At 33.8% G+C, this 27,689-nt stretch overlaps 1 protein-coding gene across 10 annotated transcripts in view; it reads right to left on the bottom strand.

Moving 5' to 3' along the window:
* Positions 1-1,691: 1,691 nt before the first annotated feature.
* The window catches only part of ckn (CRK like proto-oncogene, adaptor protein), a 94,169-nt gene continuing 68,171 nt past the window's right edge, over positions 1,692-27,689 (bottom strand). For 3 of the 10 annotated variants that reach the window (XM_073992458.1, XM_073992457.1, XM_073992459.1), the window contains 8 exons: positions 13,734-14,065; positions 13,019-13,680; positions 12,613-12,846; positions 12,334-12,507; positions 4,638-4,847; positions 4,260-4,544; positions 3,877-4,188; positions 1,692-3,819 (listed from right to left, as the gene is read on the bottom strand). In XM_073992458.1, coding sequence (XP_073848559.1) covers positions 3,208-3,819; positions 3,877-4,188; positions 4,260-4,544; positions 4,638-4,847; positions 12,334-12,507; positions 12,613-12,846; positions 13,019-13,680; positions 13,734-13,998 — 2,754 coding nt within the window. In that variant the 5' untranslated portion in view covers positions 13,999-14,065 and the 3' untranslated portion in view covers positions 1,692-3,207. Of the gene's footprint in view, positions 3,820-3,876; positions 4,189-4,259; positions 4,545-4,595; positions 4,848-12,333; positions 12,508-12,612; positions 12,847-13,018; positions 13,681-13,733; positions 14,066-27,689 lie in introns of all 10 variants that reach the window. The other 7 variants (XM_073992463.1, XM_073992462.1, XM_073992464.1 and 4 more) reach the window with 3 other exon arrangements.

The following is a 27,689-nucleotide window of genomic DNA, read 5'->3' as shown; positions in this document are numbered from 1 at the left end:
TCCACCACATTTCTCACCTCAGACATTTTAGCTGACCTACAAGACAGGTTAAAACTACGACAATTGAAATGCCCGATATTAAGGCTATTGCTGAGACCACCAAATGATGAACGCAAATAGGAATTATCATGAATAACATTGCCAAGGTTACAAGAATTCATATCAAAGATGGAGAAATTGAAGAAATATATAAAAGCGTAAATAAAGACAATAAAAATAATTATTCTCGAAAACTGCAATCAAACACTACACCACTACTCCCACACTAGGCGTGGAAACATTATCGCCAGACGCGCCAAAATAGCGCTCTAATTCAAGAGCATCCAATACTAGCGGTTCAGAGGAAGAATTAGCTGTGACTTTAACCTTAGGCAGGTCGCCATTAATTAGAACATATTTATCTATCCGGTTCTCTCGTCGCAACCTCCGACATTTATAAACCAGCTGAGCAGCCGGTGGAGTTAGGTGATCATTTAAATAAATCCGTGACATGCCACCACTAACAACCACATCCTTTAGGAGAATCGATTTACAACGGTGAAAATTAGCCATAATAGTATCCCTAGTGTGAACCGAAATGAATTTCACCAGCACAGACTTTCCACCATACACGTAACAACAATGGTTAATGTCACTTGCCTGGATTCCAACCCCACATAAACTTACTATCTTAATGATAGGATCACGAAGGTCGACAATACCTCTAGGTAGGCCATTGATTAATATGTTCGAACGATTCATACGCCTTTCGTTAACATAGTTATCCCGTTGAAATCGGGAAAATTTATCAAAGGAATCGGACTTAAGCTTAGCTAAATTACGCTGACACTCATCCACATTGGTATCAGTTATGCGTAAGGACGCCATTAAATTCCGATCGAAAACTACCCACCACATCATTCACCATAGCTTCGAAACTTGTCATACACTGTTGTATGTGATCATCTATCTGTTTCTTCATAGATGCCTCAAAGTCCGACATAAACTGTTGCATACGATCATCAAGGTTTTGCTTTAAGGATTTAGCCAACTCATCAAACAAAGACTGCACAGGTACATTACGATGGACCCGATCACCAGCATTTACGGAGCCATTAGAATCACAATTTACGGAGCTTCTTGAAGCTTCCCCATTAGAACCACGACTGCTACAAGGCATTTGAACAGCAAAAGATGTCCTAGACGGTAGTTTACAGGCTGCACAGGTATACTTCAAAGTTGGTTTTGTCTTTAAATCCTGTATGGAGATATTTATACATTTCGGGTGAAAATATCTATTACATTTCATGCACCCCACTCTGTACGTTCCTTTTGTGGTGGCTTTGTCGCACAATGGACATTTGTGACTTGACACAGCTTTGCTTGGTGCCATAACAATAACGGCGGCAGAAAAGTAAACAAACAAGATGTGAGTGTATTAGCGAATGTGTGTAATACAAAGCAGCAATCCACAGCTCCACCAAAAATTAATTAATATTGACTGACAGCAAATAATTTACACAGCAACTCCAAACATTAGCAAAAATGTCAATGTTCAAGAACACCACGAACAAAATATATTGGTGTAAAACGATTTTAAACTACTCAAAAATCCACTTTTAATAATTTCTTCAAGAGCGCGTAAAAAAGTCAGCTGCTCATGGTAGGGATCTCAAAGTCGATCTAAAATAAATTAAGCACACTCTTAACAGTTTTTATTATAAGGATTTATTTATATGATTTGATTCATAAAAAATAATCTGGAATAAAACAAATTTCGAATTAATAGATAACATAATCATGAAACATGTTTGCAAGAATTTGTGTAGGTTCTTAATATTAACAAAACATTCTAATGTTAGATACCGGGGCACATTACCTAACCTACATTCGGACTATTTTGTTTATTGTAGATTCGATCATATAACAAGTTTCTGATCATTTACTTTAAATAAACAGGAAAATACAAAATATGTACGATGTCCGTTGTGATCTGGCATAGGGTATCAATGGACCAATATAAACAATTTGCAAATATGTTACGTTTTATCCTTTATCAAAGTTTATTTTTAATGTAAGTATAAATGTTATATATGAATATATATGTTAGATTTATTTTTTATTCTTACTTAACACAAGTATTTGTCTTATAACTTGTGTTTTATTAAGCACATAATTTTGATATACATGCTTCTGTTAACATAGTTTTTTTTTGCATATTTTAAACGTACAAAAAGTATACTTTTAAAAAGCTTGTTTTTGTTTGTTTTTAAGTGGAATAAGTTTTGAATTATTCATTCTTAATGTTAACATTTATATTTAATAAGATCGAATTGGAAAAAGGTCCTCTCCAGTATATATGTATGTGTATGTATTTTCGGTATATTGTTTCGGCAATAAGAATATATGCATAAGAGTTTTACAAATATTGCTTACATTTTGCATCGACCGTATAAAGTAAAATTCATTCAGTATATGTTATTTAAACGATATTCCTTTCCAAAATAAATAGTGCAGATGTCATTGATTTTTAGAATAGAAATGTATTGAAAAAGAGTGACTGAGATTTCCATTGGATTTGATCCTGGATTTCTTTTCCGAACTAAAGTACTGTTGTTAACTAGTGTTTTTGCGATAGAAACATCGTCTTTTGCCGGTATGCATTAGCACGGCTAAACTGTAAGACTACAAAATTATTAAATGACATACACTAATAGTGGCAATACTTGGACAACTTGGCGAAACGATTACATTACATGGAAGCCGGTTTGTAAGATTTTTGTTCGATTCCAATGTCTTGGAAAATATGTATATTAATTTAGCTCAATTCAACTCTTATCCATTTAGTCTTATTACTTAGATTTTATAAATATGCTATTATATATATTTTTTATTAGTTTGAAAATTCAATACCATTGGGAGAAACATAAATGCGTCCTGTATATAAGTTTTATTTTGATAAGGTCGAGTTCTATTTTTTAATTTATTAGAGCGGTCATAGAAATTATGGATAGAACCATCTTAAAAAAGCTACACAAATTAAATTTCGGGGAATGTGGAAAACCAGATACCCGACCTTTCCTAATGTTAGCTACCACTACATACATATGTATTATCCTATGTAGTCTACAATTATTCACTCGATTTTCTGCAAAAAGAGTGTATTTTGTGGGAATAGCACCTGCTTTTCATTCAATATTTGTGGATTTGATTGCCGTATGGTTATGTCTATTCACTATCTGTATTTAAGCCTACACGTTTTTCCTCTTCCAGCATGGCATCTAATTCATCAGTGAGATTTGCCAACATATTGCCGATATCGTTAAGTACGTTTACAGAAACTTTCGGTCCATTGGATGTTGAAGATGAAATGTTTTTTGCATCACTGCCACAGGCACTAGAATTCGTTATGGCACTTGCTTCCATAGGACTACCAGAATCATTTTCGTCGGTGTTAGAATTATCAACTCCAGCCAGTGCTGGTACACTCTCTGTCTGAACTGGAGGATATTGTAATGTCGGCGATCTGAGCAGTGTAAGGCCAACACTGCCCCCACTTGCGGTACTGCCGATACTATCGCTTCTTATCAACGACGCGTCATGTAAAGATGATGACGACTTCAATGAATGGAATGAATGTGTTATATTAGCAATTGTATTAGTCGATGACGAGGACGACGACGACGAAGAGGAGTGAAGGTGGCTGCCAGGAGTTGATTGGGAAATAGAATTGGATGCACCTGCCGTCAGTTCTTGGCGGTTAAGTAAACGTTGCTTAATGGTGCCAGTGTTCTCATTAGCAAATGGTATTGTGTCAATGGAATCAATACTAGAAGTGGACTATAAAATTTAACATCGTAAGTGTACAATTTTTATAGACAATGATTACTGTCCTACCTTATTATCATGTGTTTTTTCGCAATGAATTTCTGCTGTTGTTTGCTGTATTGTGGCGTAATTTGCGTAAATTGGCTGGGACGCCTGCTGCTGTAAATATGCAGCATGGGGATGAATAGCTGATGATGAGTTTGGCGCTCCAACAGATCCATAATACATGTTTGTTGCAAGACCATGACTAACTGTACCCGGACCTGCATTTAATTGCGACCCATCTTGGCATATTGCACGAGTGTTCCGTATACTGCAATGACGTCTTGGAGGTTCTGGAGCAATTTTCTTGCCGGTCATTGGGCTTCCCGTCAGATAAGGCTATAATAAACACATATAAAACGACTGTAATATTTTACTAAAAAATATACATTTAACCCATCTAGTATTACATTATTTAGGTTAGTTGTATCGATTGCGTTTGTAGTGGATGCTGTACCAGATGAAACATTTGCACTGGCACTACCTAATCCGGCGGCGTGACACACATATTCTGCTGCAGCAGCATTCATGTAATGGTGATGCTCTAACGGAGGCATAGTGTTCAGAACAGCTCGTTGAAGAATACCACGCTGTTGACGTGGCAGGGTCCCTCCCCCTTCTTCGTATATTAGTTCACGAGCAGCAGCATCGTTTGTAGGTGTTATGTCACCATCATCATATGAACGTCGCCAATTCTAAAAGAAAATATACATGAGAACAATTATCATAATTCTAATTTCAATTACCATTGTGCTGGGATTGCTTAGGATTCGTTGAGCTCCACCTACCGTTGGTACAGGGCCTCCGACTAATCCAACTTGCTGCAAATGGTGTTGTTGTTGGTGCTGCTGCAACACTTGATGTTGTTGAATCTTGGATGGATGAGCAAAATGTCCATAATCCGTAGTTGTGTAATGACTAAATGTCAAATGGCTTCTAGTGCTGTTATCATGTATGTCTTCGAGAGATTCTAAACTTTTACCTCGTGGTTGACGTACCTGGTATTTTCACCACAATTAAAATAATGAATATAGCAAATTACATTTATTATTTTATTATTATGGTAAATAATAAATATAAATATAGTAATTTAAGCCCAAATACGAGGGTAAAAAGTAAACAAAATAACTCAAAATAAATATCGTAAATAAGTCAAAATAAATGGCAAATTGTAACGATGTATTTTTTTTATCTCGTGTCATTCATTGTCTTTTATGCTGACAAAACTTTTTGGAACAAATTGATTATACGAACAGCTGGCAGAAAAATTTGAAATTTTTACCACAGGTACATCTTCTCGTCCTAATTGCAAAAATGTAAAGTTCTTCGGGGGAAGTCAATACTTCCCGAGATATGGCCTTTGAAGTTCCGGAAATCTATCACTATCATATGCAATACAATGTATCTCTAAATAGCCGGCCTTCGGCCGGGGATTTAAGACTTTCTTCTATGGACAGGTGCAAATCTCGGACAAGGGAACAACATTTTCTTTTAAATTGTATTTTTTTCTAAGTAAACAAGGGAATTTACGGAACTTCAGAGGCCCATATCTCGGAAAGTATGGACTTCCCCCCGAAAAGATTTATATTTTTGTAATCAGGATTTAAGATTTTTCTGCCAGCTGTTCGTATAACACTGTGACACAAAATGGAACTTAAAGTCTGGGGGGTGGAATATTTCTTTTGGAGATGAAAGCCCTTGATGAGTATACTAAGAACCCAAAAGGAAATTTTCGCCATAGGTCAAGTTTCTGAGATATCGCGCGATGAAGTTTTTGATTTTTTCCCTATAGTACTTGGGAAAATAGCTCCATATCTCTGTTTGGTGTTGTTGTAGCTTCGTTTTGAGGTGACATGTCTTCAGTGAAATCGATTGGCGAATCTTTCTGTAGAATATTTCATTCCTCTAACTCAATGATTTTCATGTCCTTTTCGTCGTTTATTTCTTGAACCGTAGTGAAAGTACCAGAAGATGAGATTTTTCAGCATCCAAATATTCTACGAAAATATTGATCAGAAGATTTTAGGTACGGTTCTCTTTGACAACTACTCGATTTTGTTCCGTTTACATTGTCATTTTTGACATTTATTCGGACTTGGTTCAGAATTAAATTACACTATGCAACACTGAAAATGCAAACAACTTCTAGTATGGATTTTTTGAAAGTACATATTTAGGCTACAAAAACCCTAGTTGGGTTTTGTCCTGTCAGATCCAGTTCGGATTTTATGGCCTCATCTAAACCGGGCTAAATCTACACTTTTTTGCATTTATCAGGCATTTATCTCAGAAACGAATAGGAATTTGGCTTTGCTGTCTTTAGCAATATTGTAGCCCTAAACTAGTAGAACTTATCTTTTGAAGAAACCACATAAGAAAAACTCCATCTAGGGCATCAAAATCTATAAAATATAGAAAATTTTACATAATTGCTGAAATTCTGGTCAGTATCGGCTAAACTATTGGGAGTTGAACCAAGTAACCTTTTGCAAAAATCTTCCAAATAAAGTTCTCAACAATTCTTCAGAACATTCTGAATCTCTAAAACGCTTACTTCATGTTGTTTCAGCGGTATTTTGCATCATATCTTTTACAACACGTATTTCAAACACAGTTCACACCAAGAGTTTATTCTCGCATTTCGGATTTCACTACATTATTGAAATTTTTATTAAATCGTCGTTGAAAAATGTACTGAAAACAACGGCATAGAGGCATTTTACAACAATGACATATTCTGAAGAGTTGTGTATTACATTCCAGGCAATATTTTTCCAAAAGAAAATACTCAGAAAAAATTAACGGTTTCTGAGTTACGGTACGAAATTTATAAAAATTGTGCTATTTTTGCATATATTTTGAAATTTGAGGCAATTAATGTAGTTTTTCGAGTTCATTATTTCTCCAAATATTGTATTCTTGTCCTTATCTACAAATTTGCTTCAGAGGTCAAAAGAAGATTCGCATTGGTTCCAGAGATATAGCCCCGAATTTCTTTAAAAACTCAATATTTAACCATGTTTAGATGGGGCCATAAAATCGGAGCTGGATCTGACACAACAAAACCCAACTAGGGTTTCTTGTCGTTTGGGTCTGTACTTTCAAAAAATCTTCAGTTCGAGTTGTTTGCACAAGATCACCTTAAAAATGTTGCACAGTGTTATGTTTTGTTTTTCTGTATATTCGTTATTGGTTATGTATATGTATGTAGACATAACAATTGGATATTGGGATGCTTCTGAAATATTAACCACAAATAGCTCTTGTAATGATGAACACGTTAATAACAAATTTTCTTGGAGGATAGATCCGGTTATGTCAGTTTTTGAACCGGATATTCAGACATTAAAACCGATTTTCGAACCGGTTTTAAGTAACCGATTAAACTTATATATTTACCATTAAAAAGCTTGTAGAGTTGCCAATCACATTAAATTAATTCTAGAACAAAAAAAAAAAACGTTTTTCTTGATCTATGGCAATACTCGACATTCGACATAGCCAAAAAGAATTTTTCACCCCCCAGCCTTTGATCTCTATATTTGCGCGTACTGATATTTTTCCTTAAAAACGGTTTTTTTGTTCTAGAACTGCAACTAGCAAAGTTTTCATAAGCGAATTAATTTAATGTGATTGACAACTCTATAAGATTTTTAATGGTATACATATAAGTTTAATCGGTTACTTAAAACCGGTTCGAAAATCGGTTTTAATGTCGGAATATCCGGTTCAAAAACTGAGATAACCGGATCTATCCTCCAAGAAAATTTGTTATTAACGTGTTCATCATTACAAGAGCTATTTGTGGTAAATATTTCAGAAGCATCCCAGATATCTACATAAGCAATATCTAATTGTTGTCTACATACCTATACATAACCAATAACGAATATATAGAAAAACAAAACATAGTTTAATTCTGAACCAAGTCCGAATAAATGTCAAAAATGACAATGAAAACGGAACAAAATCGAGTAGTTGTCAAAGAGAACCGTACCTAAAATCTTCTGAGCAATATTTTTGTAGAATATTTGGATGCTGAAAAATCGCATCTTGTGGTACTTTCACTACGGTTCAAGAAATAAAGGACAAAAAGGACATGAAAAGCATTGAGTTAGAGAAATGAAATGTTCTACAGAAAGATTCGCCAATCGATTTCACTGAAGACATGTCACCTCAAAACGAAGCTACAACAACACCAAACGGAGATATCAAAATCAAAAACTTCATCGCGCGATATCTCAGAAACTTGACCTATGGCGAAAATTTCCTTTTGGGTTCTTAGTATACTCATCAAGGCTTTCATCTCCAAACGAAGTTTTCCACCCCCAAAAATGCTGCTGCACAGTGTAATCAATGTATGCCAACTTTTTTATAATGAATACCTCATTCCTTTTCAAACCATGGCATTTTAAAGGTTCCTTTATACTCTAAAATTTAAGTTAAGGACTACATTTTTTGAGATGTAGGCGTACAAGTGTATAAAAACGGGAATTCTCCCACACTTTGTTTGCGCTCCGATAATAATTTTGGTACTAGAGACTTTTTTTATCTCGTGCCATTCACTGTCTTTTAAGCTGACAAAACTTTTTTATGAAAATCACAAGGAGGAATAAATGTAACTGAACTTTTTGAACTGATTGAAGTTCTAACATGTATCGCTTTATGTAATATTCAATGGGAAAAAATAAGGTATCAAATATTAGTCTTATGATTTTATAGGTAAGAGGTGTGAAGGGGGTGAAACTCTGGTTCTGTAATCTGAAATTATTCTTTGTGTTTAAATTCGTAATTCTTAAAACAATGCAAAACAATGAAAATTAAAAAATTTTATATGATTTCATATACGATTGTGGACGTCAATGAAAATTTAAAAGAGAGTTTTGTCTTTCCGCCGTTGCAACTTAAGGGAGAAAGTGAAATTCACGGGGAATTGCCGTTCATGATAGCCCCCAAAGAATTTTGTAATGAAAATTTTTATAGTCTGGCATAAGACTTATTTTGAGTTTCATGTCAACATGTGCTCTGTTCCATAACCTGCCTACAGCTACTATTTTTCACTACGATAACATTTTTTCCTTTATGTTATCGGAAAAATAGTAAAAATTAGTAGATTCTTGCATTTCTGGAACAGACAAATAAATAGAGTTGGGTAATCTAGTTCGTGTACTACTTCCAAAACGTATGAGTAACATAATCAACCAACTTGACCAAAAATTATGAAAGTTAAAAATGTTGTGAAGCGTTACGTAAAGCTATTTTAAAGGTTTTTAGTTCATTCTGTATGCAATATTGCCACAAAGTATTTACATTCAATAGAGAGAGATCACAATATTTTAGATACAAGTTTGAAATTTAGATGTTTACAATTGAAAATGAACCATATCAGACCACGTTCGATATAGTCCTCATACAAAAGTTTTTACCCAAATTCTCCAACACAACTGAAGCAATCACTAAAAAGCTTCCAAATGAATACTACCCATATAGGTTTACATTTTGGTGTATCTCAGAATTTTCAACCACATTAGCTCTTATTTTTTGGTTCTAGCTCCATGTTTCGCTTTCTGTAATTCGAAGCTGTTAATTTTTAAAAATATTGTCTGTAATATGGATTTAGGAAATCCTTTTGTTGGGAGAACATCCATGCAGAAAGTGGGGTAATTAGATCGGCGTTCGTATACAGGGTTGCATTCGAGAATATTTCGAATAGAGTTATACAGTGTTTTAATGTGGAGGGTTTAACAGTTCTGCCCGAACATAACGCCTTTTCTTCATTAACACGTTCGCGGACGCAAGCAAATTCAGAGAGGTGAAAAAAATGACACCCAATTATTTTCGAAATTAGTTTTTTTGTTTTCATTTATTAATTATTGATTATTATTATGTACTATTTTTTATTTATTATAGAATGTATCTTGTTGAAATAAATCGTATTATGTATATTAATCACCAAAACTTAAGATTGTATACAAGTAAATGAACAAAAATTGGCTGACAATGTGAATGCTATAGCATTCACGTCCGCGAACGTGTTAAAGTACATATCCAGATATCACACACTAACTTCACTTCCATTAAAAAAGTTTTGTATTATTGTAAGAAAATAATTTTATTTTATGTCATAAAAACACCAAAACTTCACTAATTTACCAAAGGTGATAGAGTCCGTGAAAGCCAACTAAAAATTCAGAAAATTACATTAAAAAAAGAAAATATTTTTATCAGAACTCGGGCGATAAATACTACGACTCATAGACTCCGAATCCAACTCGCAGTACTCTTTGAGACTACGCTTTTAAAAAAGCTCGGCAAAATTTTAGCTTAGTCCTGAAAAAATCAATGGTTGTTGTTCCCGTTTATTTCTTAACTGTTGTTTTCTGGGAAAACAAAAAAGTACTCGTTTCAGTCTAGTTTGCCGACAGTCGGCAAAGCCGACTGATACTTTTTTACTTGTTTAAAATCAAAACAATAATTTGGCATGTATATGTATGTACGTTTGTGTGATCGTTGTCGTAGTCGTTGAGGAGACTAACAGATTTTCAATAGAAAGTTAGTCATCTACGAAATCCACTCGATTTCAACTGTCAATTTATTTATTTATTGAAACATTTTGTAAAGTACGCCTGAAGGCCAATTAGTTTTACAATATTCATAAGAAGAGTTCCTACTCCAAACTATAGTAATATAAACAGAATTTTGTTTCTTCAAAATAGTATGGCTTAATCCCATTTTTGTTGTTTTATTATTTTAAAACAACTAATTTATTAGTGGAAAAGGTTTGGCATTGTTCGCCAAGGGGTAAGGCAAGGAAGACTAGTTTCGATCCACGCCACTGGATATCATCAGTTTCCTTGTTTCTTGTTTGTGGATATTCTCCACCGAAGTTATTTTTCAATAACTTCTTCAACAAGAAACTTTTTATACCCAAACATCTATCGTCAGCTCGAAGTATAAAGGTGTACAAAGAAAAAACTTCGATGAGAAGTTTTTCTTTGGCAACCTAACACAACTCCGACGAAAGTGTCTACGAAACAAACCAAACCTTTTTACCACTGCTATGTGTCGTCGAGTTTCGACCTTTCATTTCATTTCATTTATTAAATTCACATAGTAATATAAATAAGCCAACATGGCCAATAGCTTATATTAACTTACTACAGATACCCTTAAAACAAGAGTTTTTAAGCATTAAAACTAAACAATAAAAAAAAAATATGACCAATATGCAACCCCATAAAAGGAAACAAGGATATATAAACTAAACCTACCCTCACATATGTATATAAACCAGAGTATAGAAAATTCAGTAAGAATAGGAAGTATTTATCCTTTCAAAAAAATGCTATTATCCAGTCTATATAATAGAGCAGACCTAGCCACTACTACAAAAAGCATAAAAGTTCATATAAAATATAATACTAATAAATTAGTTGTTTTAAAATAATAAAACAACAAAAATTGTATTAGCTATCCCAATAAAAACGACGCCACCAATGTTCTATTTGTAATATAAATAGTGTATGTATACAAAATTTGTTTGTAATATAAATAGTGTATGTATACAAATTCATATATAAATACAAGTTATTTATAAGCTAAATTCATAAAGCTAAAACTATAATTTAAAGTTATAAATATGTAATTGTTTTGCCTGTTTATTTAATATAACACATTAATACAACAGGATATGTGAGATATTCCATTGCTTAAAAGTCAAATTAAATCCAATGGATTTCGGGTGAGTTTTCATTTGACGTATACGCCAAGGAATTGACAGTTGAAATCAAGTGGATTTCGTAAATGTAAACCAAGCATTAGGTTAACTTTGTCCATCAGTACAACAAATAATTGGTCTGTTCCTTTACTTTCGAAAATGGTAAAATCGGCAAAAGTGGTAAAAGTTGTAAACTTCTCCCATATAAATTTTATGGTGTCTGAAGTAAAGGAACGCTTTTCGAGTAAAAAGTGGTAAAACTTGAAGATTCTTGTTCTCATACAAAAGTTTTTCAAAAAGTTCGGGAACGCAAAAATGGAAAAAACGTCAAAAAAGCTGGAACAAATGTCAAAGTCATCAGCCAATCATCAGTACATCTAAAAGTTAAAACAGAATTGATCCTTCGATTTCCACTGCAAAAATCTAAAAATCATAATAGAAAATCGATTTTTCGATTTTCTATGAAGTCAAAAGTCGACTTCGATTTTTAGATTCTTCAAATCAAAAAATCGAATAATCGATTACTCGAAAATCGAGGAATCGATTACTCGAAAATGGACTTGCGTATCCCGAGTTGCTGTGCTACATACAAATCACAATGAATTTTTTCTTCCAACACTAATATCCGAGTCAATTTTGTTTTGAACTACTTGAAAGTTTTACCACACATTCTATGCTACTTATACTTTAAAATGGGCCAATAACATTTTTTTGTGGGGGTCACCCCTTAAGGACGGTGTATCTGTTACACGTTCAATAAAAATTACCTTTATTAATACAACGTCATTATCATTGCAACATTCATGGCTATTACTATAACAAGTGCATGTGTCTGGCATTGCAGAGGGATTGGCGTAAATTTTGGAATCATCCCACGAAACTCGAGCTGTGGGTAAATAGGTAGGGGTGGGTGGTAAATGTTGCCAAGGTTTGGCATAAATCTAAACAAAACAAAAAATAATAAGAAAACAATATATATATATATAAAAAAAAAAAACAAAAATAAAACAGTAACATTTTTTGCTAACAGACGTTTCATAGTGTACCTGTTGGTTGTAGAGATTTGATCCCCCGGGATTCCACTTCCCACTTATTATATCCTTTACACGCTTTATGGCGAGCAAAATTTTCTTTTGATGTCCCAGCTTGACGATGCCAATATCTTCAAGATCTTCCCAAGTAACTTGAGTTACTTCCCGAACAGTTTTATAATTTTGATCCAACAATGGCTGTAGATACTCCTCCAGACGAAGCAGTTGCAGCCATTCCTCAATAGATCCCTAGTGAAAGAAGTGGAAAGGTAAAATGAAATGTTTTTTTTTATACAGTAACAACCAAGACATAAATGCCTTTGTGCATGTATAACAGTTTTTTGTCCGAACGAAGCTTTTAAATATTCCCTAATTTTGTATTTCATGTTTGTAATTTTATATATCAATGAAAGTAACTCACCGGTACGAAATGTGGTAAATTGTCCAAAACTTGCAATTTATCGATTCGCTGTTTAATACGTTCACGATGGTGTGGGTTCTTTATACCAATGGCTGTTAAATCTTCCGGCGTCATACGAGCTATTGTTGGCAAATCATACCCTGCAGCAATAAATAGTTGGGCATACTCTTCGTATTTCATTTCCATTAACCAATCCACTATCAACTCCTCGTTGCGTTGTCTATCCATGGATCCAATCGAACATGAACTTAATGAGCTACATCTTGGCGAAGAAAGAGCTCCTCCTCCACCACTGCTGCGTATAGAACCTGCACCGGAAACACCAGTTAAATACGACGATGCTCGACCCGAATCTAAACTAGCAGTTGAGTGGCGAGATCCAGAACCTGCTGAACCAGATGATGAACCTGGAGAATCTCGACCAGGTGATTGTGTTAAATCAATTCCTTGGTCTTCTTGCAGTGCCAGCTGCTGGTGATAGTAGACGGCGGCTTTGTGTGTTAATGGTTCCCGCAAAGTGGCACAAAATACTGGTGGGATGCTTGGTATTATCTGATTTGCGTGTACCGATGATTGGGCATTTTTAGTGCCGGTTGATCCGGATATTGCTGTTTGTGAAGATCCCGAAGATGACATAGCAGTCGAATATTCGCCAATCTCGTCTGTGGGCAAAATCGATTATCCTATTGCTTACTTAGAATTACAAAAAACTCACCTTTTATTCTCAGTGCTACAGTGGGCTCTCGAGGCAAATTGAAGCCGCCTTCCTCGAGTGATGGCGACGATACCATACTACTCATTGTTATATCATCCTCCAACTGTACCTTGCAAGCAGTACTCGGTGTGTTTCCTGCTAAGCGGTACAGTACTGCTTGTTGCTGGTATGATGAAGGTGTAGGTACAGGATCGCCTGGAAGAGCTGGTGGTGCAACTTTTGTTATCTTTTTAGCTTGTGTATGTGGCTTCAGTGATCGATGCATGATCGCAGTGGCCACAATGTTTTATAGCACCCTGATGTAAAATATAAATGTAATCTCGCGAGTAATCCTAAATTAAAAGAAAAGAAATTATTAGACATTAAATATAGGTAAAAGTTAATACTTTTGTATTCAGCCCAATTATGAATATCAACTCCCCGTGAGTTTTCTCACTTTTTTCTTTAAGTTGAAACGGCAGAAAGACAAAACTCACGGGAAGTTTACATTCATAATCACCCTGATTATGTGGAAGAAGGCAATAAGGAAGACATATTCTATCTTTGCTATCCCCTGTAAGGGAGTATATAACTCTGCAACCATAAAATTTACAAACCTACAATAAAGGAAAAAAGAAACTACCAATATATTTCCACTCAAACTAAAGGCATGAAATAATAAAGATTGGACAAAATGCATATGGTAATATTCAAAAAAGTTTTACAATGGTTGAAGTTGAGGTTCATCATTTAATAAGTCGCGAACTGTTAATATATTTTATAAAATATGAATATATGTATTTATATTAATTGAAGTGGATCATAACAAATAATTTTCTTGGAAGCTGCGTTGGTGGTAATATAAAAAAATGGGAAAAATGTGTTGAAGTAAACAAGTTTTTTGTGTTCTTTCTTGATGATTTTCCAACCACGCAAAATTCAACCCTGTGCTCAAAGAAAGAACTAAAGAATACCCCTTGGGCAACATGGTTCTAGTGACTTGACTTTTCGATATATACAATGCATCCCCCTAAAATCGATGCTGTCATTTTGAAGTTTTGATTTCAGTGTTTTTCGAATTTTTCTTATAATTAGAGGGTGCGACTAGATAATCATCCAAACTAGTTATAGGATTGTAGAACTCTCGATTCCACGTCGTTCGATGTATATCACATGTGTGTGCTCAGTACAGCTTCCTAGTAATAGGAGTCCAAAGGCGAAAATTAGGTGCGTAAATTTTCTGAAAAAAAAAACCTATTTTTTGGCTTTAAATTTTACAACTGTCGTACAGGTACCCCTGAACCCCGCGTGATTTTAGTTTTTTTACGTGCCGGATCTAATAAGCCCTTCCGCGTTCGAATCCATCCACTAAAACGCCGGATATAGATACCTTGAAAGTAGGAAAATCTGCAAAAATATATTTTGACAATTCCGCGAATTGAACCGCGACTTTCTTTGATTATTTTTAAATAAATGTAATCCTTTATACGCGATTATAATATTTGCCAAAAAGGTGTGTCACAAATTCCAAAGATTAGGGAGTAATATCCCTATTTATCCCAAAATAGAATTTGGTGGCACATCCGCCGCAGTTCTTGACGAATCTGTCTAAAACAATTTATATTGACGTATTTTTAATAGGTGGCCATTGAAATCGGATGCACCTTATAATCATATGCATATCGCGTAATTTTTGCCCACTTGAAGGTTTTTTGAATAGTAAGATGCAACTGATGGCACACTTTGGCCGCTGAATGAAACATTGGAAAAACCATGCATATTAATAGACATGGACTCCCTGTATCCGAAAAGCACATGCAAGCACATGCATGGACTCCCTGTATCCGAAAAGCACATGCAAGCACATGCTCCTCAACTGATTTAAACGGATTCGCAAATTATACGGTTTTTGACTTCTATGTTTTTTCTTTGATTGTAATTTCAATATTACTCTGTACTTCTTAATTCTATTGCTAATCACATTAAGCAAATATACTTTCACGATGACAAACTATTTTTCTTGAAGAAGTTTTAGAAAAATACTTCAGGCTTTGTATAGAAATTTAGCGAAATAGTAGAATAACTACCAACAATTTTTCTCCGATTTTTTTGTATTAAACCAAAACATATATTTTTGAAATAATATTCCAACAATATGTTTTTGTCTTTTATTGTTGTTGCAATATGCAAGTTAAAAGCCCAATCTTTAAAATTGTCTAGATTCTGTAAAATCTCTACAGAATTTTTTTTTTTTTTTGAGATTTATATGGACCCTGAGTTAGAATAAATTAAATTTACTCTAAGATTTTTTCATTTTTTGTTGATTTTCCGCGAAAATAAAAACAAATTTAGAAATATTTTAACATCAGCGGATAGATATAACATTCTGTTAACGATTTATACATATATTTTCTTATTAAAACCCAAAGGAAATTTTTAAAAATTTTTTCTTTATAAGGGAACAAAACCCAAGCAGCATCCAATTTTGTGAACGCAAACATATTTGAAACCACCATTTTTTCTTAACCTAAGAACCAAAAATCGCGGATGTGCTCGCAAAAAAATGTTGTTTTTTTTTCAATGGTATTGAAGAGGAAATTTGAAATTTACCATATGTAGTTCAATTATACTATACTAGGAGGCTTTTGTGCATAACAGAAACAAAAAATAACACAACAAAAACATTGCAGATACATATATTTTTATTATAAACCCAGCAAAATTTGAAGGATGGGGTTCTATGCGATGACATGATTTCATGACATCTTTTGCATTGGTTCAAACGAAGTCGTGAAAGCTCCGATCTTTTCATTAGCATTTGAATTCATGCAAAGGAAGCTGTTAAAGATCCGATCTTTTCATCAGCATTTGAAACCATTCCATCGATCCAATAAAGATGATGTTTGTGTTTTTTATTTACACACCTTTAGATTTTTTTTATTAATCTAAATATCTTTAAAACTATATAACGCTTATTATTTACAATAGGCTTGATCTTGTCGGACACTCGAAATCACGACCAAAGTTGTTAAAACTCTCGTCGTAATGTTGTCATACATTTCCTGTATATCATACAAGTACGACCTCTAAACAATTGGTGTTGTACCTAGCTCGAAACGTCGTTCAGACACTGCAATAAAAAGGAAGTCCCAATCATCGAGCCAAAAGTAGAATCGGACTGCACTTTTTGGTATTATAAACATTCCCTTGTCTGTTCTAAATCTAACATAGAATGAAATCAATCAAATCTCGTTTCTCGAAATTTGAACAAAAAGTCCGAAAAGAAAAGGAACAAGAATCTAAAAAGAAAGAAGTAACGACTTTTGGAAAGAAAATGTTATAACTTAAAAATAAATTAATAACGCATAAATGATATTTTCTTGAAAAAGCCTCTACTCTCCTTTCGTTACATTTGATTCTCTAGAGATTCGTAAAAAGCAAGTCATTTCTTCCCGAAATAAAAGAGTATAAACTTCCAAAAATCTATATATATAAAAGAGCGGTGAGGTGAGGTATTCACTGACTGACTCACTGACTGACTGATTCATCAGCGCCCAGACGAAACCGCTGAAGCTAGAAAGTTGAAATTTTGGGTGTAGGTTACTGTTGGTGTGTAGGGGTGAGATAAGGATGGGTTTTTGGAAATTCGACCTAGAAGTGTACGAAAAGTACTAAAAGGTACTAAATATGGTACCCTTTGTATTAGGCAAACGGTAAGAGCTAGAATATTGAAATTTGGAATGAGGGTCACTGATGGAGAGTTAGAAAGATGTACCAAATGGTTATTGGAAATTCGAACTATAAGTGTACGAAAAGTACTAAAATTTACAAAATTTAGTACCAATTGTATATTTTGAACGGATATAGCTAGAACCATGGAATTTGGTATGGAAATCAAGGTTGGGAAGTGGTGTTGATGTAATTAAATGGTTTTGGAAAATCGTACGAAAAGTACTAAATGGTACTAAATTAAGTACAACTTGGATTTGGGTGAACGGATAGAGCTGGAATCCTGAAATTTGGAATGAGGGCCACTGATGAAGAGTAACAATGAAAGGTTTTTGGAAATTCGAACTATTAGGGTACGAAAAGTACGAAATGGTACTAAATTTAGTACAAATTGGATTTGGGTGAACAGATAGAGCTGGAATCCCGAAATTTGGAATGAGGGTCACTGATGAAGAGTAACTATGAAAGGTTTTTAGAAATTCGAACTATAAGTGCACGAAAAGTACTAAATGGTACCAAATTTAGTACAGTTTGAAATTAGGTGAACGGATTGAGTTGGAATCCTGAAATTTGGAATGAGGGTCACAAATGGAAAGTAACAAAGAAACGTTTTTGGAAATTCGAACTATAAGGGTACGAAAAGTACGAAATGGTACTAAATTTAGTACAATTTGAATTTGGGTGAACGGATTGGGTTGGAATCCTGAAATTTGGATAGAGGGTCACTAATGGAAAGTAACAAGGAAAAGTTTTTGGCAATTCGAACTACATGTGCACGAAAAATAATAAATGGTACTAAATTTAGTACAATTTGGATTTGGGTGAACAGATAGAGCTGGAATCCCGAATTTTGGAATGAGGGTTACTGATGAAAAGTAACAATGAAAGGTTTTTGGAAATTCGAACTATAAGTGCACGAAAAGTACTAAATGGTACTAATTTTAGTACAATTTGGATTTGGGTGAACGGATAGAGCTGGAATCCTGAAATTTTTAATGAGGGCCACTGATGAAAAGTAACAATGAAAGGTTTTTGGAAATTCGAACTATAAGGGTACGAAAAGTACGAAATGGTACTAAATTTAGCACAATTTTAATTTGGGTGAACGGATTGGGTTGGAATCCTGAAATTTGGAAAGAAGGTCACTAATGGAAAGTAACAAGGAAAAGTTCTTGGAAATTCGAACTATATGTGCACGAAAAATAATAAATGATACTAAATTTAGTACAATTTGGATTTGGGTGAACAGATAGAGCTGAGGATGAGGATTACTGATGAAAAGTAACAATGAAAGGTTTTTGGAAATTCGAACTAAAGGGTACGAAAAGTACGAAATGGTACTAAATTTAGTACAGTTTGAAATTAGGTGAACGGATTGAGTTGGAATCCTGAAATTTGGAATGAGGGTCACAAATGGAAAGTAACAAAGAAAAGTTTTTGGAAATTCTAAGTCCCAATTTACATTAGGCGAGTTTACTTGCGGCAATTGTCAGTTTGTATGTGAGAGAGGGTGCTGAGAGGCAAAGGGTTACCATATGCCTCACCTCTCTCTCCTACAAAATGAAAATAAGTACACGAAACGTACTGAATTTAGTACACTTTGGATTTGGGTGAACGGATAGAGCTGGAATCCTGAAATTTGGAATTAAGATTACTGTTGGAATCTAGAATTGAGATATGGAGGTAGCTTTGGAAAATCGTTCTAATGTGGACGAAGCAGTGCTAAATGGTACTAAATTCGATACAAGTTGTATTTGCGTGAACAGATTACTGTTGGAGTGTAGGATTGAGGTAGTTTTGGAAATGCGTACTTATGGAAAAGTGCCAAATTGAACTACATTGCAGATATATGAAAGTAGTTATTGGAAAGTCGTGTACGAAAACTGCTAAATGGTACAAAATTTGGTACATTTTGGTATTTGCTTTATGGTACAGAATTTTGTTCAATTTGTGATTTTGTAAAGGGGTAGAACTGGAATTTTGAAATTCGGTTTTAGATTAGAAATTGGTGTTTAGAGAGGTGGTTTAATGGAGGTTTTGAAAATGCTTATTTATACAAAAAGTACTAAATAGTATTATAATTGGTTTCAGAGGAACAGATAAAACTGGAAAAGTGAATTGCGGTTGGTATTTATGTTGAATATTAGAAGTAATTTTTGAAACCTACCTACATATGTGTACGAAAAGTTTGGTAACATGTTGGTACCAAAACCATGTTGGTATTGTGTAAACGGTTAAAGTGAGAACTGCATACTATAGGGGAACGAAAAGTACTAAATGAGCCGCTCAGTGCACACTTCGACTAACTCCACTTTTTGAAAAATTTGAGATTTTAGTGTCAAAGCCTTTGATATAGCAATATCTATTTATGATTATAATATCTTGCCTGAATAATAAAGATGAGCACCTTTAAATAACAAGTTTTTATTGACCACTGAATAATATGCAATTTATTTCAGTGCACACTTCGATTAACTCCACATTCAAACGTAACTCTGCTCCCAACGTGTACATTTTTACATGCAATGCTCTTTCGGCTTTTGTTGAAACAATAGATGGCCTTTAGGAAATTATATATATTGTAATAATATGTATATGACATACATTTTTGACGTATATTACATACGTCGGAAACGTCGTAAACCTAGCCATGAAGAATGCCGCTAACATAAAGCTAACATGAATTAATTACACATATTGTTTTATAACCGAACTGCCAACATTAATTTTTATGTAAAACCTGTAATATATGTGTATAAAACTAAGTTTTTCGTTAATAAAAAAATTTTAGACCTAACTTTATTACTTTTTTTCAGTGCACACTTCGATTAACTCCACCATTACCACAACATTACCAACGATTGCTTGTTGACTATTGTTTTTTATTTTATTTTATATACCGTTAGATGAAAGCTATACCTGCTATTATGCATTCCACATTCTATATTTGAATCCATATTATCAGGGGAATTTTAAAAAACAATATACACTTCATCATTGCTTTTCTCAACTTTTTGTTTTATGGAGTTAGTCGAAGTGTGCTCTGAACGCCTCAAATGGTACTAAATTTGGGCTCGGTGTAGGAACAAAGCTTGGATTATATAATTTGGACAAAAAACTACGAAATGGAAAAATATTTGTTAAGAAGATCATTCTGAAATTTAGATAAAGTTCGGAGTTTAAAAATTGTACTGAATATTGTTCTATTGATTTTATGCTAACGCGAAGGTGTTTCTAAATAATAAAAAATAATGTACTGGAAGTATGTAGTTAAACGTGAAGTATCTTTTCAATTTTTTGTTTGTTTTTTTATGTTAATTTGAAAACGTGGTTCAATGCGACAATTTTGTTAACTAGAAAGTTATTATCCCCTGATAATAAAAAGGCTTAAATTGAAATGCATCAAAAAATGTACCGTTATATACGGTTACCGTGCACATTAACTAAAATTTTTTGTAAAAAAGTTTTTTTTTCTAACCATAAATTCCGAATTTCGGTCGGAAAATGTGCATAAAATCTTCAAATTACTCTAAGTCTTCAAAATATCTCTTCTAATAAAAGTGGATTAAAGTAGACATTTTTTTAAATGAAACTTTTGTATCCTCTGAGTATACAAGGTCCAAATTTAAAGAAAATTTGGCAATATAGATTTGTTCTATTTTTAAAATACACTAAGTCGAGGGGTACTGTTATATGGTGATATACAAATTTTTGTGGTCATTTTGAATTCCGAAAATTAGGTTCGTAGAATTTTCGGCATTCGTAGAATTTTCGGGTTCTTGGCGAAACCGCTGAAGCTAAAACCTTGAATTGTTGTGAAAGGGTGAGATAAAGTTTAGTGTTTGGAAACTCGTACTGGAAGGGAATGCTGTGTTAGTGAAGGGGTAAAACCAAAAGTCAAGTCTGAAATTAGCAATATGAGTAGCTGTTGGTGTATGTCTGTGATATGAGGTCGTAGTATTGGTAATTCGAAATAAAAAATATAGTAGGGGTGCAATACGGCAGATATTTTTTTTGGGAAATTCGAAATACAGTATTAAAAGGAATTAAATCAATTAAATGTTGGTATTAAAAATAGGTTTTAGTTCAACAGAATCGCCAGTGTTCACCTCTTCCATATTAAATATTGTTCATATATATTTTATTCCCTTTCCGCATACGAAGTAGCGGGCATTTGCTAGTTTGTAATAAAATTGGAAGTAATTCACGAACAAGAAATTCGTAATGCTGTGCAGTTGGAGTCCATGTCGAAATCTGAATTGGTGTTGGGAAGATAATAGAAAACACATTTAGTAAGATGGGACAAAATCAGTTGCGGAGAGCGGAGGAAGTAAAATCTATTGCGGTACAGCGACGGTGATAAATTGTAATTTTTGATATAAATTTTTTCCTGATAAATTAGTTGTAATTATTTCATGTATTCGTTTAAATTAATAAAGAGTTTTGTTTGTCATGAAAATCATATTTCAATACAGCATTTTTCATTTTCCAAACAATACATGAACATTAGGGTTAGTCATTTTTTCATTTTTTTTCGAATATCAAAAATCTGTGGAAATGGCATGTAGGGCAGGCAAAAATAATAAGAATTGCGTTTTTACTTTTTCGTAATTGTAAAAAAACCTTCCGCACAAAATGCAATTACTTTAGCTCAAAACCAACTTTTTTAGTTTACTTTTTTTTAAATTTTTAAATTTGAGAAATTTTTTCTGCAATAGTTGTTCTTGGAAATATTTTTTTTAGTTGGTTTTAGTGCATCGATTTCAAATATGCAATTTGATCAAAAATCTGCCATTTAGTTTTTAAGCTACATCGATTTTAAAATTTGCAACTCGGTTTCATTTCCCAGTCTTAAAAATTTTAAACGAGTTGCTCTACTAAAAGTTTGACAATACAGAAGTAATGTCATAATACATAATTTATATCGTTTTGAGTTTTAAATTATTTTTTCATAGTTTGTGTTCACATCGCCATGTCGTTTAAAAAAAAGTTGCAAAAATGTCCAAAAAAACAGTGATAACTGGGTCAAAAATTTTAAAGCAAAAAGACCGAATGAAATAAAAAAGCTGTTTTGCCGCTATACCATTTATACGAATTTCCGAAAGAAATTAATATAATTGAAAGATATAGAGGATTAGTGCTTGAGAAATCTAAAAAAAAATATTATCAAATTTTAAAAATCACAAAAAAATTCAAATAAAAAAGTTGGTTTTGAGCTAAAGTAATTGCATTTTGTGCGGAACGTTTTTTCACAATTTCGAAAAAGTAAAAACGCAATTCCGCTTGTTTTTGCCTGCCCTATATGCTATTTCCACAGATTTTGAATCTAAAAAAAATGACTAACCCTAATGAACATGCCATGGCAATATTTATTTTTAAATGTTTTTGGTGTCGTAGGGTATGCTGGGTAACTCTAATTATCATTGTTGATACTATTACTCCCATCGGCCTCCTTTTTTCCTGATTATTCTTTACTCTACCCTCTTTTTGCAATTACCTTTAAAACATTCTTTTTGATCTTGTAACGCATTAACCGTTGATCGCAGTTTTTGCATTAGTGTGGGTGATCAGATTAGCCAATGCATGTTACTTAATCTTTGGATATACGATTTGTCAGACTTACACTAGCCCAGGGGGTGAGTGCTGGCGTAGGATGCCGGAGGCCGAGGTTCGAGCCACCAGATGTTATTTTCATTGTTTTTTTGTCATTATGATGAATGAAGGGTAGAAAGGAGAAGATAAAAACCTCTCTTAATATCTGAACAATTCTCTTGATATTCCCTAAAATGAAACGGTTCAACCGAGGTCAAAATTTCATTCTATTTAATCTTCTGATTCGGCAAATATGCAAAAGGTTACAATACAAACATGTTCATTTCTTCTCTTTGTGGTTGCTGAACGAATTAATTAAAGTGTAAAATAAACTAGATTGAAAGTTTTATTCTTGGCATTAAAACGTAAAGTGAATTTATCAAACAATATCTGAGTAATCCTGCGCTAAATTACCAAATTCCTACAAAAATTTTATTGAAAATAAACAATTCTGTACAATTCCGAAAGAATTTCGTAAACATTTTTCCACGAAACTGCTGATGGGGGAACATTTGTCATCTACATAAACGAGTGTTAAGTGGAGTCTAATAATTCAATAAAGGGGGCTGAGTAGAACTGACCAATGAAGAAATATTCCCCGACCAAAATGCAGACTGTAACTAAATTTCCTCATCCTGAACCCATCTTTATAACCTCTACATTGAATTACATCATCAATTTACATCAACTGAATTACATCATCGATCCAGAAAGTTTGACCACTGTTCTATTGCTAGTGTATCACCTATCCCTACACCAAAACTCAAGTTCCACGATTTCGAATTGTGTAATATCATTAAGCACAATTAATAATTTTGCCTTCATAGCCACAAGCGTCCAGATCGATATCTTCGAGGCCTCGACGTTATCAATGGACCGGTAAAGATGATGAGTCACTTAAAACTGTGTTTCATATTTAACTATATGTTTGAATGAACTTTATTGTATAATTAGAAATCGTAAAGGCACAATTTTCCAAAGCTAAAAAAAAAAAACAAGAAAAAGAAAATTAAAAAAAATACTTTGGTGTTCGGGTAAGAGTATACTTTTGCTAATCCTATTGTTGCTTCTTAGCAGCAATAAAATTTGGGTTTTTGACTTGAATATTAATTAGTTAAATAATTTAAAAACTATTATCTTTAACTTCTTAAACTCCTTAAAAATGAATTTAAAAGTCATATCTTAATCTCCAAATTTGCCAAAAAAAAAAAAACGTTTACTTAATCTTTAAACCTCAATTGTTCCATATTCTAATAAACTCCCCTTACCATTATACAATTTGATTGACCACCATTAATTTAAATCTAACATCATTGAACAAACTTAATTTAAAACTTAATTATTAAGCTAATAATCATATACAAATGTTCTATCAAACCAGTTTGAGTTCGATTGTAGCTTAATGTATTTTTGTGTACTATAAATGAATTTTACAACAATAAATATTAACATGAATAAATGAATTCGAATGTTAATGGATTAAACATGAATCTGTAAAATAATCTTTTAGTATGGTTACGATGCACAGTGGATCCACGTGTATGGAGAAAGTGGCCAAAAATATTTAGAGTGTAAAAATCAAGCCAAATGTGCCGGTTACAGCTTGGTGCTGCTGCGAAGAGTGTTTTAAGAAACCACGAGCGTAACATTCTCCCCCCTTTCCCCTCTGGAGGGGGCATATCGTAAGAATTGTTTTATGCTGTTAATACAAAATGACATGAACAAAGGTCCCGATTATCTTATGATGCAAAATAGGCTTGGGGAAGCAAAACAATCTCCAAAACAACATAAAATCCAACCAATTCAGATTAAAAAAATCATAATTTTTGTCTGAAAATTGGTAAATTTTTTTATATAGATCTTATAGCGTTCTTGCTGGAAGGCACGTACAGCCAACCTAAGACAAATTTGGAAGAAGATTTCTTCATCTTGCCAATGATACCAATTATGTTAATGTACGTGGTCTGATAACAGAGTTATACGCTAATATATCCATAGAAACTCTATTCAATGACAGCTTTAGTCAGCGGCCCACCATTTATAGTCTGGCACTAGATGGCAGCTGATTTTAATAATGAATAATCTTAAACCCATGAACTACCTTGGAAAATTATTTCCAAGGTGGGCACTGGTGGGCATCATGACTAAAACCTTAGGTCAAATTTAAGTATATGATCGGCATTACAAAATACACTAAGAAAATATGCATCTAACTAGAATTCCACAACGCGCTAAAACACTATTTTTTAATGAAAATTAATCTATTACCTCTTTCTTCAAAACCCACTATAATATTTTGCTATACGTATTAGTTTCGCGATACTTTGAATATATTTACTTGCACTTAAAATATAGGTTGTACTCACAACCTACTTTTGAAGCGATTCTTAAGAAGATCACGTTCGAATGAAACAAAAATTAATATATTTTTGAAAAGGTCCATGTCATAGCTATCAGTGTTGCCAGATGTTGTACAAAAATTTTGACATTAATTTTTTTATTTTTGGCCAATGGGTGGATCCACTGTGCGATGTAGGGGTAAGCGAATAGAGTATGTTAGGGGCCTTAACAAAAACAATATCCATAAAGGCCAAGGTTGGGACGTTGGGTCATGAGGCTAACGATTTCGTAACATCAGAAATCTTATATTGCTATCATTGAAATTACGATAGAGTGTTGTTGTTTTTTTGGTTGGGGCAAACCAATTTGACCGATTCCTTTTATGATTTTCTTGTAGTTTCAGCTTATTTTTTTTGGAAGTCTACACAAATGATTTTGTTTATGTTGAGGGTAGGAGCTGAGGCATAATGGGAACACGAACCCCCCAACTGACTGAAGCTAGTGATATACGGCTCCCAGTCCCCGTAAAGTCCAGAGATATAGTTAAGATTTTTTTTTGTCAATTCACCTACCACTCATGCAGCTGTTAAGTGCAAGCATACACTTAACCAGATTGTACATTACACAAAGCACTATGGTCTCAAATCAAAATTTTCTGGCCAAAACTATTTTAACGTCCATTTTGTATTGAAATTTATTGTTATATATAATAAATGTGTTAAAACGGCAATTCTTAAGTTTTTTTTCCCACAATTACTTAAAATGGTCATAATTCGTTGAATAGCGTGGTCCCGTTGTATGGGGTCTAAACCAAAACATTGACATATTTTAATAATGTTTGGTACGAAGGATTCTTACCTTCCAAAACGTCGAAATACCAAATTAAAGACGAATCGGTTATACAAAAAGTGTCGCTAAAACCCCCAAAATATCGTAAATTGGGCGGTACCGTTGTATAGGGGCTATATCAAAAAAGTGATACAGATTTGTTTTCTGCACTCTCAAACCCAGAAATATGAATTTGAATCGGTTGATAAATGTTGGTATTACAGTTATATTTCAATTGGATATTACATACAGTTAGAACAGGTTTTTATAGAAAATTATCTCGCCTTAAAATACAAAAATCCGCTTTATTTTAACTGTGGCAAATTTGAGCAAGAATTTACTTCTCTATTTATTAGTATACATCCCCTGCTTGCTTCCGAAATCGATTTGACTGTGGACATATTTGGACATTTTTTATAAAATTTAAATATATATAAAAAAATCATTTTCAATATACATACAAACATTGATTTTACTACGCTATATTGAAACTTTTCTTCTTTATTTTTTAAAATATTATGAAAGAACTCATCATCAGCTTCCCGATTCATAATAACTCTGGTCTCAATTCTGCATATTTATGCAACCACACAATACCACAAAAAGAGTATATTTTACAATACAACATCTTTTTTATTTTTATACAAAAAAGTGCCAACTTTGACACTGCACTAACTTACGGCAGGTAACTATAGGGGCATAAGTCTACTCCCGATTGCCTACAAGATCGTGTCAGGGATATTGTGCGAACGACTAAAGCCCATGGTCAACGAGATAATTGGGCCATACCAATGCGGCTTTAGACCTGGCAAGTCCACCATTGACCAGATATTTACCCTGCGGCAAATCCTGGAGAAGACCCAAGAGATGCAGATCGACACCTTCCACCTTTTTGTCGATTATAAAGCAGCCTTCGACAGCCCACTACGTAAAAAGGTATTCCAGGCCATGTCTGAATTTGGTATACCCGCAAAGCTCATTCGGCTTTGTAAAAAGACTCTAACTGACACGAGATCCTCAGTTAATGTAGGAAAGAACGAACCTCTCCGAAGAATTTTGTACCAAAAGAGGTTTCAGGCAAGGAGACAGCCTCTCGTGTGATCTCTTCAACGTCCTGCTGGAAAAGGTTATTCGAGAGGCAAACGTTGAAGTGGCACAATTCACACCAATAGCCACATGTTACTTGCTTATACTGATGAAGGTCGAAGGAGAATCTGCTAAAGTGGGTCTGGCGGTAAATGGCGGGTAAGCAGTTTAAAAACAAACCCACATCTTGTCAAACAAAAATAACGCTGTACAAAACACTGATACTACCCGTACTGATGTATGGTTCCGAAGCCTGGGTACTTGCACAAGCAGACATGACAGTGCTTGGTGTGTTTGATAGAAAAATTCTTCGAAAGATCTACGGACCAATCTGCGTTGACGGTGAATATCGACGTCGTATGAACCACGAGCTGTATCTGCTACACAACGACATTAACATAG

The sequence above is a fragment of the Musca autumnalis genome, unplaced genomic scaffold, assembly GCF_047663935.1.
Source record: "Musca autumnalis isolate F117 unplaced genomic scaffold, ASM4766393v1 scaffold_5, whole genome shotgun sequence".
Taxonomy (NCBI): Eukaryota; Metazoa; Arthropoda; class Insecta; order Diptera; family Muscidae; genus Musca; species Musca autumnalis.
The sequence above is the reverse complement of the archived record's forward strand: the minus strand, read 5'-3'. Positions and strand labels throughout refer to the sequence as shown.